A 19,447-nucleotide genomic window follows, 5' to 3' on the forward strand; every position below is an offset into this window, starting at 1 on the left:
AAAAGATGTGAGAATCCCCATGTATGCTCTGCATCTGGCATGTGAACATAGGAGGTGGGTGTTCAAACACTCTCTTTACCATCCTCTTCCAGAAAAGCCCGTGTGGGTTTTCATAGGGATTCATCTCCGTGGAGTCACTTGTAGGAGGCAAGGAGCAGCGATTCAGACTGCATTATCCTCATTCAAAACAGAGGAAAGCACAATAAATTAATAGAAACTGAGTCCTTCCAGACTTGGCTTCCATTTTGAAGAAGCCTTCTCTAGGAGTCATGCTTGAGAACACTAGGAATATTGTTATGTAAAATGTACACTTTATCAGCCTTTGGGACCCTCTGAAGCTGTGTGTACATGAAGACCACAAGCCTTGCTTTCCAGAATCATTTCCAAGAGAGTTTGGGGGCTGAATGCACTGGAATGACTTTTCATCTCTCCTTTTTTCTATTTGGGAAAGAAAGAGGAGTTGAAAACGAAAATTTCCAAGATTTTAGTTGCTGGTTTGAAAGCTATTCCTACAACTATTTTAATCAGGGAAATAGTATTTTATATAGCCTGAGGTTCTGTTCTAACAGTCTTTCTTAGATCTGTGTGTTTATTTAACCAGTTAAATATCTAGCTTAAATAGTCATACTTTTACTCTCAATCTCTGGTCTGTCTGCCATTTTATCTGGGAGAAAATGCATTTTATTTTGTTCCTACCTTGTGTGAGTCAAAGTTGTGGTACAAAACCTTAACAATTGTTCATCTGATGCAATTTATTGCCTTACTGGATATACATGGTACAGACTGAGCTATCTTTTCTGAATGTCAAATCAGATTTGGGAAACATTCCTGTTATATTTGTCCCTGGAAAACACTGGACAGAAAATCACATCTATTAAAACTGCATTCATTACCAAATCCAAGGAAACGAAGGCTTTGAATGAATAGCAGCTAATCAGGCAATGTGTCATAAAAGGCAGTAACTAAAGAAAACCAAAGTAAAACATTCACTTGCATTATTGAACATTTTTAGCTTTATTATTATAATAGAATTACAGTCTGACATAAAATAAAGAGCTTTTGCTAAACTCTGTAAAGCAATACATGCTTCTGCCATAAACAACCTCTATTAGATTTAGGTTTTATTGCCACATCACTGCACTGAGGTGCAATAAACATTCAATGTCATCTTTTTAAAATTATCTCAGGAGTAAACAGAAACTGTCCTCTATAAGAGTGTATCATTATTTTCAAGGAAGACTTACTATTATTACATGGTTTAGCAAAGCATTGTAAAAAAGCTACATAGAGAATACCTTGTCTTTGATAAACTGTGCAGTCAAGTTTATACAGTATAATACTATTGGCATAGACTAACTAAGAGGTGATATAATGCAATCCTTGCATAGCAAAAAGCAGACTAGGTAAGTAATATTCACATCTAATGTGCAAAATGCAGACCAAAAGGTAGCCATGAATTGCTAGAAAGATAAAATGCCCTAAATGAACACACTAGTTTAACGCCAAAAATAACAAGATAAACAAGTACACAGAAGTTAAAGAGCCATAGTTTATTTTTTTCTATACATATATCTACACATGATACCAGAGATGAAACATCCCCTTTTAAATAATATCCAATCAGATAACTTATTAAGTTCAGACAGGACTAAATGTTAGACAATGAAGAATTATTAAAAAAAATAAATCTCTAAATCAAACATTAAATATTTCATTTTGTAGATAGAGAATGTGAACTTTTTGATTTATTAAGAGTTTAGAAATCACTGCCTATTAAACTTGACTCTCAGTAGCTGTTTCTCTAGAGACTCATGTAGCACTGTTTCAAAATCCATTCAATAGCATAAATTACATTTTTAATTGATTCTTGTAAATATCCACCATTCTTCCAGTCTCTTTGAAAAAACTTTATCTGAAAGTTTATTTCTAAGAGTTAGCAGTAATGATACTGACTAGAATTTTTTTAAAGGGAGCACAATACCTGCAAAATGGACATCTTGTATTTAAAGCCCTTACATATTGTTCCTACAAATATATTGCTACAGTAAAAATGAAATGTAGTAAGTTTACTCAATAAAATCTATTTTCCTGTACATTCTTTTATGTATGACTTCTTTGTATTTAATGCTACATATATTACATCGCTTATTGTAACAGTTATGTTTCAGCAAATATAGCAGTAATATACAGATGAACTTCTGTCTTAACAAATATTTCACCATTTTTACCTACCAAATATAATCCCATACTTTAGTGTTTATGCATGACCTGAGCAGACCAGTCATTAATCTAATAGTATACATTGGATGACATTGTCAAATTGCAAGCTGCTGTACACTTAACCACTTTACAAATGGAATAAATTCCAAGCACTTTCTGCTTATTTATTTTTGTAAGCTTTCCAGTACCACTGATTGATTTTTTTTTTCCTTTAATTCAGGCTCTAAATATGTTTTATTGAGCATTTAACAACATATTAAGAGCTAAGAGGTGAATCCTACACAATGTTTTAAGAACACAACTTTAAAAAAGTAAAAAAATGTACAATCTCATGCTGCATATTTACAGATATTATTTAAATACTATATTTTATCTTTCTGCTATTCATAAATCTCAGTCTAAAGCTTCTTTTAATGTATCATTTTATAAAAGAATACATTCAACATATCTAGAGCTTGCAAAAATTTTGTTTGTTTTTTTTTTAACTCTCTAAAACATAGTGATGAGTAAAAGCTATCTTTAAAGCATCCAGGAATTGTTTGGATTACACAGGTGATAGTAGAAATTTGGGATCTGCACTTGGTTGTGCAACTGGTTTTAAATCTAGTCTAGTGACAACTTAATGCTTGGAACGAGCTTGCAGTAAGAGAGCAGATTAAAGCATTTGTTACCATTAGATCTTATGTGCTATACAGTGACAAACTGTACCTAGAGTGAGTAGATTTCCTTTCTCATTAAAGACTATTTAATATTATAAGTCAGGTAGTTTGGAACATAGAAGAGAAAAGGGATTAGGAAAATAACATATCTTATGGGATTCAGCAAATGGAAAGCTTTACATCCTTGAAAAGATTATAAACAGTGGCTGAATAAATGATACAGTCTAAGATGTGCATCAGGAATGTCATAAAGAATATTTCCCCCATCCCTACAATCTTCTGAATAAAAATATCTTTTTCATATACATATACACTATCTTTTGGGGATATTCAGTACTAAGCTTGCTACAAATGGTTTCTTTTTTCTTTTTTTTCCAACCTCCCATTACTCTACAACTCTTCCATCTCCAAAATCACTTTTTCAAAGTATATAGTTTATAACATTCTCTCCCTCACACACAGTTTTTTTTTCAAATATACAGTTATATTTTACCTTTTGCTAACTAAAGAAACCTTTATTTTCTTTAAGACAGAGGCAATGAAGCAAATGGGAATTACTGTATGTGAAAAAGGGAAGCAATTCCCAGAGCAAAAGACAAAACAGAACTATATGAATAAATGAGGTTATTGATGTGGAGTTTGAACCTTTAGCTGGGGCTCCCTGTTTAAATAGGTGGCCCAGTAGACTAAATTAAAGATTCCAAAAAGCAGAGGGAAGGCTATTCTCGATAGCCGATCAATTTTACTGACGCTGTTAAAAGTTTTCTTGGGCTCTGCAGGTTTTGTTTCTGGCTTCACTTCTTTGGGCTCAATTGTTGCACTTTTAGCAATGGTTGCCAGCCCAGGGTCCCTTGCAATATTAGGGGTGTAGCTCGTAGCTGCAGCTGTGTATGTGTTGTTTTTCTTGATGAGAGGATCCTTCACTTTCTTTGGCTGAAGAAAGAAGAAAATATTTCATTCTCAATACCTTCTCAACAGATGAAATTATCAAAAAGCACGGCAACATTTTGCAATTAATCCAATTCATAGCACAAAGTGTAACAAGCTGTAAGAGAGAAGTTAGTTCTGGGTATATAACTCATGCAAAATATTTAGGTGACAACAAATACCAAATCATCCATTTGTATTGCTTGTATTAGGTAAACCAAATTAGATGATAGATAAAAATGGGACCTGATAGCTAGGCTCATTGGCAAAATCACCTTTAATGATAATAGCAATGACAAAGCACTCATAGTTCAATATTCTCACAATCTGTTTTCCTTGATCAGGATAAAAACTTACACGATGCCAAATTCTTAATGTAGCCTTCCAACATTAAGGCAAATATTGTGATATGAAGAGTTTTAACATAATTTATACACAAAAATACACACTAAATTATCATGTAACCATGCACTAAAGGAGTGGTTTACTCAATAAGATGAAAAGCTGTCAGTATTCTGCTCACTAATGGTTTACACCAGAGGCACATGAATTATGGATTAGGAACTTAATGTTCTTCTCTGAATCTTATAATTGGATCATAATGGCTGAAATGGCATTCCATATGCAAAGACTTTAATGTCTGTATGACTTTTTCATCCACCTACTTATATTGCTAAAGCAAGAATATATTGAATATCTTCTAGGGGAGGAAGACTTACTGAGCTTACTTAAACGTATTTTATCCATAGGTCCTTATATTTTCTAGTATTCTATTTTTGGGATCTACTTGTAGGAAAAAAACTAAATTTGACATCTGAGCATATCAGTTGGAATTCAACTGTCCAGTTTCTGCCAGCCCAAACCTGTCCTTCAGCCACTGCCCAAGGATAATCACAGGAGAGAGATGTAGTGGGTCATTAAGAAGGTATCAGGATTCCTCCAATTGTGAGAAAAAAACTCCAACAACAAAACATATAGCAAAAACCAATTCCAACAGCTTAGCAAAATCTTCAGGCAGTATTTGCCACAAAAAGAAAAGGCAAATGTTATCCAATTTATTCTCTTGGGATGGGGGGAGGATGTGGTTGAAGAGAAAATATCAGTGGAATTTAATCTGTTATGCCATTCACAAGGCAGCAAACACAATTCTCTGTTTTCAAGAAGCAGCTGTCCCAGGGAGGCAATATTGTGGTCACAGTACCTTTAATGACAGATCAAATATAGGTTAATGGCTACTTTGACCCCCTAATAATGGAGTTTTGATTCAAAAATTCTTGTTCAAGAGGTGAAGGTTTCAGGGAGTGGACAGACTCCTGCTGCACACCTGGGAACAGGAAAGGAAGCTGCAGAAACCTCAGGGCAGATGGGGCAAGGCTGGTGGAGGAACAGCTTTGGAGACCCATGCTGGAAGGAAATGTAGGCTCAAATGTTAAAATTATGCCACTTAGTAAAGAAAGGGATTCACCTAATGACTCTGATGTAGATGTTCTTTAATTCATGGCAATAAAATTCTTAGCTTCAGGCCAAGAAAAAGCTTCAAATCATCGGAACAAACAGGTTAAAAAATATTCCAACAAAAAAAGGTTTTATTTTGTTTGGGTTTTTTGTTTATTTTGTTCTGTTTTTTGTTGTTGTTTTGTTTTTTGTTTGGCTTGTTTGTTTTGGGGTTTGTTAGGTTTTTGTTTGTTTGCTTGTTTTTGGCTGTCCATTTTTTCCCCTCCCAGGTAGGGAGGCTGCTAACATGGTTGCTGAGTGTAAAGGCAATCCTGTTTGCTGCTCATTCAGATACACAGGTGAGCAGCAATAAATCCAGCAGACAAAGAGCAGCTTCACTGAAGTCTCAGAGGAAACCCTTTCAATAGATTTAAATGTCACTAGAAATTCGATCCACAGAAAACCCTGACACCAGCCTGGGTCTTAATATTTCATGTCAAATTCAACTTCATGAACAAGCAATATGACAGCTAATTAGAGCTCTAAATTTGATTAGGCTGTGATGCTCTGATCATTGAGATCTTGCCTTGCTGTCTTTTCCTCACTGCAGAGAACTCACAGGTGGTACCAGCAAGTGACACATAAAGCCCCTTACCTGCTAACAAGCACAAAGCCATAAATCTTCCATAGTTTTAAACTGTGTTTGTAGTGGTGCATGTTGTGTAGGAGTTTTTTAAGAATGTAATTTTCTTGGTAACAAATGAAGCAGCTCATTATAGTAACTACATTACAAGGGAGGATAAATTAGCAAGGTAATATTTAATATTTAAGGATAAAGTTTTATCAATGCAGTTCATTTTTATAACAAATGACATGAAAACACAGAATCAAAAATATTATTTTCAGTGAAAGTATCATCAATAACTGAAAACTCAACATTGAGCAGCAGGTGTGGAGATCATTACTGTAAGTTTTTGATACTTCAGTCCCTTGTTCTACAATACTTTTGTAGTAGTTGCCACTGTATAAATGCTGTAATATGATTTGGAGGTTTTTTCACTGACTTACACAACGAATATACATAAATAATATATATACATATAATCCTGAATTAAAAACAAATCTTTGCATACCAGTGAGTAATATCTGCTCCTCCAAATACCTGTTCTGTTGGATCTCTAGTCTGTGAGTGTTCCTGATTACCAGCTGGGGAAGTAAACCCAACTGAATGAGAGTTTGCTCACAGAAGCAGCTGATATGGTAATTCCCAGGAAACAGCAAACTTCTCTTTTATCCCCTACATGTCCTCAACAATTTCTTGGTGCACTTGTGGTTTATGGACCAGGTCTGATCCCAGACCTAAAGGAATCAGTGGGAGTTTTCTCCAGTGCATTTATGGAGGTACAGATCAGGATTGCACGCTCCCAGCACAGCTCTCAATTCCTCCTTCTAAATAAACACATATTTCCTATAGCTAAGAAAGGAAAAAAGAACTCCTATGGTGATTTACTTGGTCATGATGATAGAGCAGCACTTCTGAATTTCGTGCTGGGGAGCACTTTACCTTGGGAACTATCAAAAACTGCAGCTACAGAATTGTTTTTCTTACGTTTACACTGAGGCATCCACGCTTTCTCTTGTTCAAATAGCAAAACATAATTGCCTTCCCTTAAAATAATACATGTTGGTTTTTTTTCTGCTCAATTCCTGAAGCCAAAATCTCAGTAGAACATTTCATTATTAATAGCATGAAGTATCACCCAGCATGTCAGAAGTAGTATTTAGGTATTAAATGTCTAAGTAATCATGGCATAGAAATGCTGTGTGTGGACACAGCAGCAAACTCCTTTGGAGCAGTAACTCTTGTACATAATAAGAATTTTTAATGTGCTAAACCCCTTCCCATAGAGTGAGCAGGTGTGGCACAGTGTGTGTGACCTTTTGGGGTGGCTGTGGGAGGGGTTACCTTTTCTGGCACCACGCTCTTGCCGTCCCAGGCGTAGCCCCTCTTGGTGAAGTAGTTGACGGTGGCGAACTCGATGAGCGCCGAGAAGACGAAGGCGTAGCAGACGGCGATGAACCAGTCCATGGCCGTGGCATAGGCCACCTTGGGCAGAGAGTTCCTGGCACTGATGCTCAGGGTGGTCATGGTCAGCACAGTTGTTACTCCTGCAAAGCAGAGTTTGGGTCTTCAGGTTATGTTTGTGCTTCATTTCCCAGCTGTTGTAGGTGGTACAGCCTTTTCTACACCCCTGGTTCTTACAAACTTCCCCACCTGAGCTCAGTTTGTAAATGAGGATATCAGGTTTTGAGTTCTGTGGAAGTTGCAGGATTATCAGAATGTTTTTTATACTTTTGTTCTTTCATGTTGTTATAATAGAATATTATTTTTAAAGTTGGAATGGAAATGTAATTTCTGAACTACTTTACTCTTCCTGGTATTTGAAGGATTTCATTGCAGTTCTTTATTCATGCGTTGCAATTTATACTACAGATGTAACAATTCAACATCTTTAGTTCTTTCTTGCAGCAGTTCTGAGATAGTTAGAAAACAAAAAAAACTTGTTTCATCTTCTTTGGGTTATTTTACTTCAAAGCTGTATTCAAGGGCATCAAGATTTGTGTTATTTCATTTTTTTAAAAATGATGGTTTTACAGATTTCTGTCCTTTTATTCACTGACACCCTGAACATAGCAAAGATTTTATGTAAGACTGACAGTATAATTTGCATTTCTGATATCAGAGCCTCCTCACTGCTGAACCTTTCCTCTCACCTGGCCCCAGAGAGCAAGCAGGACTGCACTGATTCACTCTGCTTGCAGCTGCTTGGAAAAATTAATCTCCGAGTGCACGCAAGGCATTTACATCAAATCACATGTCCACAAGTTACCTTGACAACTGCACTGTCATGTCTCCAATGTGTCTGGCAAGTTCATCTTTGCTGCACTGAGTGTTAGTGGAAATGAGCAGTGCTCTAAAATAGGTCAATTAATGAACAACTTATTTACGTGGTAGTGTGAAGAGCTTGAATTATTAGTGCCTAATGAGGAATCAATTTCTCTTTCTTGAGATGTAACCAAATGTGTTCTTTGACTTATTGCTAGTGACCTTATGTTTCTCTTACATAGCAGCAGAGGAAAGATTTATAACTTTTATTATGTGTGGTACTGAGTGGGCTAAAAGATCAATGTTGTGCTTCTGTATGTATATGCATTCATGCAAGATGTTCTGAAGCTTTGTTTCACTGCCATTTCGAAATGAAAAAGCTATCTTGATATATAATGATGGAGCAAACCCAAGAGTATTTACTAAATAACTGTCTTCTAAAATGAAAACTGAGAAATTTGTGGGTTCTTGAGCCTGTGAAGATAGCAGTTTGAAAACTGTGCAGTATTATATATTATCCATTGAGACTAGGAAATTCTGTTCTCCATGTAATGAGTGTGAAGTACAGCATTTCAAACTGATGATTAGACATTTCTTTTTAAATGGTATGTGCAAAAAGAGGTAAAATAGTTATAATTTCAATGGATTTGACTATACAACTCCCTAGCAGAGTAGTTCTCAGCAAAGCTGATGTTAAAAATTCAGAATTAATTTTAGTTGCTAATCTAAACAATATTAAGTGAATCAAATTTAATTATACTGTAGTCTAAACCACTGTTCTGTAAATGCACATCTATATATCAACAGAAAGTCACTGCTTGGTTCATGAGGTCTAAGGCTATGCAAGTTGTGATTGATTTCCAGAGAAATTGAGAAACTCAAGCACAGCTGTGAATGGTGCAAGAAAAGATCCATAAAAATAGCTCTTGTTCAACACAAGCTTCAGAGGCTGCATTTCTCAACAGTGACTCTCTGGCTTTGCCACGTTCAGAATAAATGGGTTAATTTTCTTTGGCAAAGCCAGAGGGCCAAAGCATCCTGTCCTTGCAGTGCCCTGAGGCAGCAAAACGAGTGTCCAAGCCAGCTTGGCTGGGGATGCTTCCACCTCCTGCCAAAGGTGTTCAGCAGTCCCATCTGGATATCACCAAGGACTAGGTCACATAGCAGAAATCTCAGGCTCCAGCTTTCCTAAATGAAAATTCATTGCCTTTTTTTTTTTTTTTAATATATACTTGACTTGGGTTAATATCACCAAAGTATATGAAAGAATATTTTTAAGATGAGCATTTCCAAGCAGTGGTTAAACTCTAGGGACCAGCTGTATAAACTGGAGGGTCTTTTAGATGCCTGCTCACTGCATGCCTTCAGTGCATGTATTCACTGCTCTAAGCACAATAAATTGTTGCTGATCTAACAGTAGCCTGTAAAAGGGATTAAGGAAAAAAAAATTAAAATAAGAATTTTCCAAGGGCCTAAAGATGTCAAATGACAGATACCCATTGATTAAAGCCTTTCTGATAATCCCATGATTAACATTATTGCCATTGTCAGAGATGTTTTATTCATAATCTGATTGTTTTGGAATATTCTAATGGTAATGGATGGCTTGAGGTATTTTCAGGTCTCTTTTTACAGTCAGTTCCAAATCTGTTTAAAAGCTTTGGACCTATATCTTCACAATGAAATTTGTTAGCTCTTGTGTGCTGCAGCATGTCCAGGCTCACACTGTTCTCAAATACCACGTTACAATAACTGCATTTACCACAACATTTCTGAAACCCAATTGCCTCATGTTGCCAGGAGGTTTACAGGTCTTGCTTACCAAACACAGTTCTTGCTGGGACAGATTCTCTGTTGAGCCAGAAGGACACCTGTGACAGTATCACTGTCATGATGCATGGCAGATAAGTCTGGATGACAAAGTAACCAATCTTCCTCTTCAAATGGAAATGTGTAGTCATAACAACATATTCCCCTAAAACCAAGAAAAAAGAGCATTAAAGCTTTTATAAATATACACAGCAGAGGTCTTTGAAGGAAGTGTTTTTCATTCCATTCACCCCTATTATAAAATAGAAATCCTTAAATCAAAATGGGTCAGCTCTGAAGAAAACACTTAATAAACCTGGTGGGTTTGTAAATTTTTCCTTAATAATAAAAAATTAGACATTTCTGGGAAATGCTAATTAAATGTGCATATTTTGCTCTGCTGGGTAGTGAATGAAAGTCTGCATTAACTGGTGGCTGTTTAAAGCTCTTGTAAAAGTCTTATTCCATTAGAGGATGGAAAGCCACCACAGCATAACCATGTAAACACAACCTAAAGACTAAATCAAGACAGCCTCCAAAAAAATGTTTCTGTTGGGCCAAGCTTAAGATGTAATTGCTGGTGTGATGGTGTTTGCATTACCACTGTTGGTGCTTTATGTATGCTGAAGTGTCCCTGTTCTGCTAATTTAGGACCTTAGTACATGATTATTCTCTCCTGAAATAAATGATTACTATAAGAATAGCATACAATATTTTCATTAGCCCTAATGCTTTTGGAACTGCAAAGCTGTATGAGCTGGGTAGTCCAAGTGCAATGAAAATTAATTGGTTTTTTATGTATAAATAAATTTTATTTATACTTTCAATAATAAATATAAATATATCTAATATTCTAATACACTTACGTCATTCCATAAACCTTTCTTGCCAGCAGAGCAAATATTGCTCGTTTTCAGATCATTATTTATGTAATTTAAAATGAATTTTGACAAACAGTATGTTCTCCAAAGTCTGAAAAACCTATTGTTTTTATTTTTTATATCTATATTTTTTAGTAGACTGATTCTTCTTATTATGCAATGAATGTCTTAGGAATGAAACAAGTAGACACGTAACTGAGTGGAAACTTCTGTCTAGATTAGAGATGACATGTGAAATTACTGTAGTTCTATTTTAAAATGTAGGCAGATGGAAGGAGAAAACTGCTCTTGTACAGGAAAAGCTTAAACTTGATTGAAAAACTATGTCTAGACATTGACTGCTTATGCACAGAGCATGTCAAATGCCCATTTCTGTAATGCAGAGTCCAGAAGAACATTCATTTGAGCAATCTTGCTCAATTTCTAACCCCAAGGAAAGCTTATTTATAAGATATGACAATATCCTTTCAATATAAAAGACAGCAGCAAAGGGAGAGAAGAGAAGAAATTTTAAATTGAATGGTAAAGCAAAGGATATATAAGGATTTTTTTTTTTATTTTAAAAATAGGAACAGCTGTAGTGGGAATTATTACTTAAATTTTGCTCATCTTTCTTTAACTTTCACTGAAACAAACTCCTTCTCCTCTGTACCAGAGATTATGATCTTACAAAAGGTGCCAGTCTTGGCTAGGAGAGCCAACAATTTAATTTTATCTACTTAAAATATGACGTGGGAAACTATTTTAATGCAATCAGATATAGAATGTGCACAACGGTGTGTCAGAATTAATTCACTGATTGTAGATGGCAAGCTAAGAATACAGAGTGAACACACCACTGTACTCTGATGCTTTATTTAGCTGCCTAAATTATCAAAGTATTTTTAACCTCTGGAAAATGAGAACAAGATCCAAAGCATAAAGGCAATTAAAAAGACAGGGATTACTCTCATCTGTTAAGCACTGCAGCAGGTCTGAGCTGGAGTCAGATAAAGGTGATGCTGAGGGAGTGAACTGGGCGAAGCAGAGGCCTGCAATAATGCTCTGCACTTCAGTTACAGGGCACAACCCTGTTCTAAAGTTTCCACAGTACCCATGGACTGCACTCATTGGGCAGCCACTCATTAAAAGATAGTAGATGTTTGATAAGATTGATTGAGCTGACTGCAGGGCATGAAAGCACTCCAGTTATTCACTGCGGCTTGGGCTCCCCATGTTTTCTGGCTTTCTTTAATTGAACAGCATCACCACGTTTGTGACAGCTGCTGATCACTCATAACTTTCCAATTCCTCTGGGGTTCTGTTTTGAAAGCGTTGCAATACAGTCATAAAATTCCCTACAGTCTAAAATTTCAAATAGCTCTTGAGCAAAATATTGCCTATATTCACAGTGTCTGATGGCTGGGCTTTCACAAGTTGTAGCTTACACATCTTATATTCTCTTATCTCTTATCTTTTCTTACCCAAGGAAGTTAGAAAGAAAGGTATTTCTTCTTAGATAAATTGCTTTTGGTCCACTGACCAGTCAATCTGATCAGCAGAGCTCTTGTTCATGCCAGTGCTCGGATTCTTACTGCATTTAGATTGTCCAAATTCTCAGAAAATAAACTTTAAAAAATTTACATCTTGAAACAAGCACTGCAAAGTTAAAAACACGAGGGGCTGTAGCCAGCTTCAAGGTTTCAGGTATGTCATACTATAAATGTCAGCTGTATTATTTCTGTATCTCATTAAATTTTTGGAGTTAAAGCTGGTGCCAGGATTAAAGGAAATCGTGTTTGGATGTTTTTGAAAAAAACATCATGGTTTTTTTTTTGTGAAAATCGTGTTACAGATGGTTTTGAGTTGATGACAGTTTTTTTCATTCTCTAAATACTTCCTTGAGAAACTATGTACTTGCTTTTAGCAACTTCACTGTCCCCAGAAATATTAATCTTTGAGGATTCATATTGTTATGCTATTTTTATCAGCCTATATAGTAAGCAAATAATATGAGAAGAACATGAGGAGTGCTTCTTTATTACATAAATTATTGGTTTTTCTGACTAGATCTGACACTGTCGGAAGCTTTTTAATTGTTCAAATATTTTTACCACCAGCTGAAGTAGGAAAATAATCCCAGGATGTATTATCTTTTCAGAGTCATGCTTTCCAAATCTCAAGTACATGTATTACAATTCACTCTTATGTCTTTGTATTTTTTACAAAGATCTGCTCTGAATTATATCTTGACAACCAAATATCACCCTTCCAAAGTATCTGTCACAGACCTGTGCTGGACTGCACAATCCCAGAGTCCACAGTTTGTCCCAGCAGGTCGTACTGGTTCAGTCGGGAGCCATCTTCAGCCACAACCACTGACCTCGCTGGCTCCCGTGTCCACTCATACACAACCTCTGCTCTGGTATAAGCATCTGATTTAAAAGAAATACATTGCATGTAAGCTTTGCACTTTCTGTTGCCTTATGGTTTTGTCAGAACAGTGTTTTGAGCAGTAGTTTGAATATTTAATACTCTTTAATTATCTGTAGAAACCCACAACTATCTTACTGGAATTTATCTATAGGAAGTACGACTGATTTTTACAAAATAGCTAAATAGCTGCTGTGGGGCTGGATTAAGGTTGGTCCTCCATGGCATGAAAATATTTCTCTCATATATTTCCTGCTTACGTAAAGAAGTGAGAGTGAGAAGTGGAATTTCATGAGCATGCAAGAACCCCAATGCTTTTTCTCACTTCTAGCTACTGTAAAGAAAGATGAGCCCCAAACTTTTCAATTTTTCATAGTGTGCTGTTTTCTGGGCCTCTGTAAATCCTTCTCAGAGTGGCTTCAGTGATCCTCTCATCCTTAGCCTGGCTACAGCTCCATTTTGGTCATGCCCCATCACACTGTCCTTGCTGTGAAATGGGCCTAGCAGACACTTCTGAGGCTACCTAGGAGAAAGTGAGTTTAAATCACAATTAGTTTATCTTTTGGTTTTGGTTATTTCTTATTAGTCCTCACACTCACGACTTGAGTTTGGAGCAATGCAAAAGAAAAGTACTGTGGGCTCTCCAAGCCCAAGCAGTGTGGTGTGTTATACAAATCATTCAGCAGCATCTACACATGCCATTGAGGGGCTTTGTGCTGTTATTTATGTTCTTTCCAGAACTGAGCTACACATAAATGTTTTTAATCCTAATTCCGTAGTAAAGTTCTGCTGTCATTTTGTGGGGTCTGGAATCTGGCAGCTCTCACTTGGAGCAGTTGGGTGGGAGTTAATTGACTACACAGAGGCAGCTCATGTAATTCTTTACACCTAAAAGGTACCCAAGGGCTTGAATGGGAATCAATGTGTGGCCAGAATCTGCATCAAGCTTGCACCCACCAAAGGCAGCTGGAGCAGGATGGGGCATCCTAGGGCATCCAAAATAACAGAAGGACTCTACCTACAAGATGAGAATTTCCCTTTTTTCAGACTGACAAGCAGGAAGTGAAAGGGAAGAATCTCATTCACTTGACCTCATTTGTGAGTTAGCAATTTTACCTTATCAGTGTAAGAGGTAACAGCTAGTAATTGAAGAGTCAGTTGGGTAGAATGTGCTGGTAAATTAATTGCATGGCATTTGATTCTGCATTATTGAAGCTGAAGGGTGCTTTTATCTTTGGGCTTCATATTCCCTAAGCACTGTAACATATCTTGGAATATGTTTTTGGAGTCAATGGCAAAAGCAAATCTACGTCTTAATAATTCTGACTTTAAAAATAATGGCCAGAGTAAACACAGAAATTGACTTGCTAATCTAGTCACATAAAGACAGCAATAAAATTAATTTTCAAGCATTTGTTCTGGAATATGAGCTTGGAAGAGAGAGGAGTGCTTTTCTGAGCTCCTGAGAATGACTGGATTGGTTTAGAGGGAAGGGGCAGCACTGGGCAGTGCTAGAATTGAGCTGCCAGATTTGGTGCTCGATTCTGCTGCCCTCCTCAGCTTCCAGTTCACGTTGCATAAGCAGCAATGCAGCCATCTGCTCCCATCACTGCTGGTTTCCAGAGTGGCCTCAGTTTTAAACTGACAATCAGATGTTTGTGGTAAGAGTTGAGGAGAGCATCTGCCTTTCTGATTTTGTTTTGCCAACATATGGCATTTTGTTGTTCCAGAATTTCTTTAGCATTTGTCACATTGAATTTACACTGGAATAACCTCTAGCTTAAGCTGCTCTTTGGCAAATCACTTTAGCCTTGGAGCTGGGTCAACCATTTATTGGTCCCTCCAGTATGGGCAGAGTCCACAGGAGATGTGCAGCTCCTTCACTGTGAGGCTTTTAGGAATCCAGCTCCAAGAAGTGATGAGTAACAGTGGAGGACATAAAAAACCTCTTATCCAATTTAATCTAAAACAAATGGAGCTAGGCAAACACTACCTTGGGGAGCTAAGTGTTAGATTGTAGTCTGCACTTTAAGCATGGATTTTGTGACAATTAAATTCATTCCCAGTAAATTTTCCAGTCCATTAAGATGATTATAATTAATTGCTTTAGTTTGACTAAAATGTCCCAAATGTATTTAAATATGATTCTCACTTAAAAAGTGGAAATTAATTATAAGATCTGTTCTTTTTTTATGTGTAACAGTGAGTCCCACTTTCATAACTTGCTTGGGTCCAGCCATTTGTCCTGTTGGAGATATTTCTATGAAGAATTAAATATTGAAAGAAATATTCTGTAACTTGATAATTATGGCATATGATCTGATGAGAAGGAAGGGGGAGATGCAGCTTTAAGGGCTGTTTTCAACAGTGAATTCTTCATGCAGTGTTTGCAGTAAAACCATGTTACAGGAGGAACTCCTCCCCACAAGGATCCCAAATTAGAAGCTCGCCTGAATTTACTGGGTGAATGAAAAGTTTGCTTGAAGACTCCTTGGTTTTGTCTAATGATCTTTCCAAGCATTTGTAGTTACTTGTTTTTTTAGGACAGCTGCCACAGAACATTAGTGTTCAAACAAAAAAAAAAACAAAAAAAAAACCAAGAACAACAAAAAATCCTATAGAACATGACAGTCCTCAACCGTACTCTGAGTATACAATGTCAGTTATTGCCTCTGAGTGGTGTAAGAAATGGTCTTTCTATCAGAAATATCAGTGATTTTTTTGTTCAATTAAGAAAATTAAGTCTATTATGAAATTTTTTTTTACGGATAAAAAGATCAATTTTGATACAAAAGATGCAGATACACTTGCACGTTTGTCTGCTGTCTTGTTCTTGCCTTCTGGTGTGGTTCTGGACTTTTAAGCAAATCCATATTATCCATCCCTTTTATTTAATAATTTCTGCAAATCTTAGTCATTTAACTGAGGCACAGTCCTCAGTAATCTGGAAAGCTGTGCAGTGTGTGAACAAAGAGTCCATTAATCTGGGACACAGTGAGCCAGAAAGAACTCAGTGTGGGAAAATAATGGGAAATACTGTTCATACTAGGGCAGGTCTGGTGTTTGGGCTATGGTTCAGTGATGCACAGATGCCCTGATAGGTGTCTTGTCGTGTCTATAAAATTCAGTCTAGTAAATCAAATTTGTTCAGAAACTGCTCCTGGTTTAAATTGTCATTAGCAGGTTTGTTGCAGGATCAGCCATCTCTCCCTGCCTGCAGCTCCAGCACGATGCCTGCAGGGACACTTTAGTGAGCACATCAAAAGAAATTCGATTTGTGCAGCCACTCCTGATCTCACCGGGATCTTGGGTGCGCAGGTTTCTTATTAATCAAGAGCCACTGCAGCATCTGTCCTGTTATAAACTGGAGTGAAGCTTCCCCCCACTCCACTCTCTTTCACGAGGTGTTTGGAAAGATTTATTCTAAGTGCTCTCCAAGAAAACTTAACATTCAAGGAGCAAACAATTCTTGTCAGTTGTACTCCAAGGTTGTATGAGCTTTTTGTTCTCTAAGCCTTATCTAGGAGATTAGCAGCTCTTTAAAGACAAAACATCAGTGCTGTCTCATGGCAAACATAGAGCAATTCAGCCCGAAGTAAATTATCACCCTGTCGGGTACCATGTGAAGAATGAATTGGGTTTTCTGTTTGTTGACTTCTAAAATTGATCAAGCCACTAAGTAACCATTATCAGTGAAATGACCCATTTCTGTTAGAAAAAAAGTAGCATTGAGGAAACAATTTGTACACTATTACATCTTCCATATATTTTAACTTCCTTGTTTGTGTTAAACAAACTAGAGTAAATTAGATCGTCACTTTTTTTCTCTCTCTGTTTTATTTCCAAAAATAGCTCGTTTAGTTAAGTGTCAGGCTGGTTGCTATTCACATTGAAGTTTCGGGGGAAATTCTTTCAATTTATCAAAAGCTTTTGCACTGATTTCAATTATTCTGATTCAATTTTATTTCAATGACTTTGTTCAGTATGTTCTCTCATCTAAGGCTATCTATGCTGTAAGTGTAGCGCTCTATTTGAAGATTTCTGAGATTTTTCACTTCCAAAAATGTTCCATGAGTGTGTAAGAGTATCTTCTAATCCTAGGAAAAATGTTGATCTAAACATACCAAGACTACAGTAGCAAAACGGTTTTCACCTAAACCAATTCAGTTATCCATAGCATGTATTGCTTTTCTTTAGGACTGATATTGGGTTTTAACAAAACAAAGCAACAAGATTAACAACATTTTCTATGTGACAAAACACTTTTCTAGATATTTAGAGCACTGTCATTTTCATCTTTGCTGAATGTCCAGGCATCACATTGTAGAATATTTAAGACACATAAAAAGGGTCCATTATATCATATTTTATATATATATATATACAAATATAAGTGTATATATATATATATATATATTCTTTTATATATATATATATATAAAAGAATAAAGATACAACCCTGAAAAAAACATGAAAAATACACAAGATTAAAACCTTGAGGTTTTCTCAGTTGCAGAATATTCTTTTCAAGTGGCCTAAAAATGGGAGAAACCTCCATTTAAAATAAACTTACAGCTTCCAAATTTCAAGGGGCAAGCATGTGCATCCATAGGAAAGTCTTCTAAATGCATTGGACATTCTGCTCTCACAGTCAATCTACAACGGATTAATGAGCAAAAGGAAACATTTATTCTAGTTTCATAGAAATAGCAAATAGACTTCTATTAAGACACATAGCATAAGTACAGCACAGTATCTGTCATGTGATTAATTACAACTGGACTTGAATTATCTGGCTGAGGGTGCAACTGTTCTGCCCCTCTGCCCTTCCTCTTGGTCCATCAGAGGCATGCTCAGGCTTCTCATTTGGTGTGAGGATTAAAATCTATTAGCAACTGCAATTGCTTCCTTGCTGCCATCATTAAATTGGCCCACTCTGGATGCTCAGACATTTGCTGAAATCATTTCATTGCTATCAGCTTGAGTGCAAACATGTTTCTCAATAAAAGAGGTTAAATGAGCTAGAAACAGTCACATACCACACATCAGCAGAGGATCAACAGTAATACTTGAGGAGTAGGCTGAAGATTGCATTAAGGCACTTGCAAAGGTGAGGAAATAGGAATGGTTATGATCAAAAGAAGAGACACATGTGAACAATGTGCTGCCAAGATAGTGTTGCTGTGGATTAAATCCCTACCAGCTGAGCTTTTAGAAAGACAAGAAAAATCGACCTAGACTTGTGCAGCTACCAGCCAAGATGATTCTACTTTAGTCTAGCCAGTCTTGAAAGATATTGCACAATAAATTGAACATCCCAAATGCTTGGAGAATTTGTTTTCTTCAAACACTTGTGCTGATTTTAGAAAACATCTTTACATTTTTTAAAGAAAAAGCAGTGTTCACCTATGTGCTAAGTTATCCATCTTGGCTTGAAGTCAACAGAGTCCCTTTATACCTTGTTTTCATTCCATGGGAGACATGAAGAGGGGATGTGCACCTCTACAGAGACAACATACCCTTTTTTTCATTTTTTCATTTGTAGGTTTTTAACCCAGAATGACTGTATATCATCATTATTTCAAAAGGATTTATTTAACTCCTCTAACAAATGGACAGCTAAAGTTCAGTTATCCATGAAGAGAATAATATATTTCCAATGAATGCTGTCAGCACAAAAATAATTTTTTCTCCTAACTTTCTGAATGCTTTAATCAATGGAAAAAAAATGTCTATTTTTATGCTATGATGCTTTATGCTCCCAAGCACAAGAAATATTAAGAATGGTCAATGAATTCTGTGTGCATCTGTTAGTTCTTAGAATCTGCTTTCTATATGATCCAAAGATTAAAGACCCTTGCACAAAATTTAGGAGTACAGATTACACTAAACTTTCAGGCTTTATTATACTTGCTGATGGAATCCTTGAAAGCAATGCCAAATCAAGATTCTCTGCAAACTGATGGGTTCCTAATACTGTAAGAACCTTTTTAAAATCAAGCATTAAGATGCATCCAGGGACTGTAGAGGTAGCGCAGCAGGAGACAGAAAATAAACACTGCAAACAGCTCCATTTGTCCATCATCCCAAGGCCTATTGTGAAAATAATTATTAAGCAAGAATCAAATAATGCTCACAAAGGAACCAGTTTTCTATCTGGAAAATATGCTTTCACAAGTTAAATTGTAAAACAAAATGAAGGATGTAATATTTTAGGG

The 19,447-nt window shown here is 36.4% G+C and overlaps 1 protein-coding gene across 4 annotated transcripts in view; it reads right to left on the reverse strand.

Moving 5' to 3' along the window:
* Positions 1–990: 990 nt before the first annotated feature.
* The window catches only part of GABRA1 (gamma-aminobutyric acid type A receptor subunit alpha1), a 39,426-nt gene continuing 20,969 nt past the window's right edge, over positions 991–19,447 (reverse strand). For all 4 annotated transcript variants that reach the window (XM_071443137.1, XM_071443138.1, XM_071443139.1 and 1 more), the window contains exons 6-10: positions 17,803–17,885; positions 13,088–13,231; positions 9,950–10,102; positions 7,207–7,409; positions 991–3,812 (exon numbers count right to left, since the gene is read on the reverse strand). In XM_071443137.1, the coding sequence (XP_071299238.1) occupies positions 3,504–3,812; positions 7,207–7,409; positions 9,950–10,102; positions 13,088–13,231; positions 17,803–17,885 (892 nt within the window). In that variant the 3' untranslated portion in view covers positions 991–3,503. The remainder of the gene's footprint in view (positions 3,813–7,206; positions 7,410–9,949; positions 10,103–13,087; positions 13,232–17,802; positions 17,886–19,447) is intronic.

Source organism: Agelaius tricolor, unplaced genomic scaffold (assembly GCF_023055355.1).
Source record: "Agelaius tricolor isolate 1412-34295 unplaced genomic scaffold, bAgeTri1.0.p SCAF_18, whole genome shotgun sequence".
Lineage (NCBI taxonomy): Eukaryota > Metazoa > Chordata > Aves > Passeriformes > Icteridae > Agelaius > Agelaius tricolor.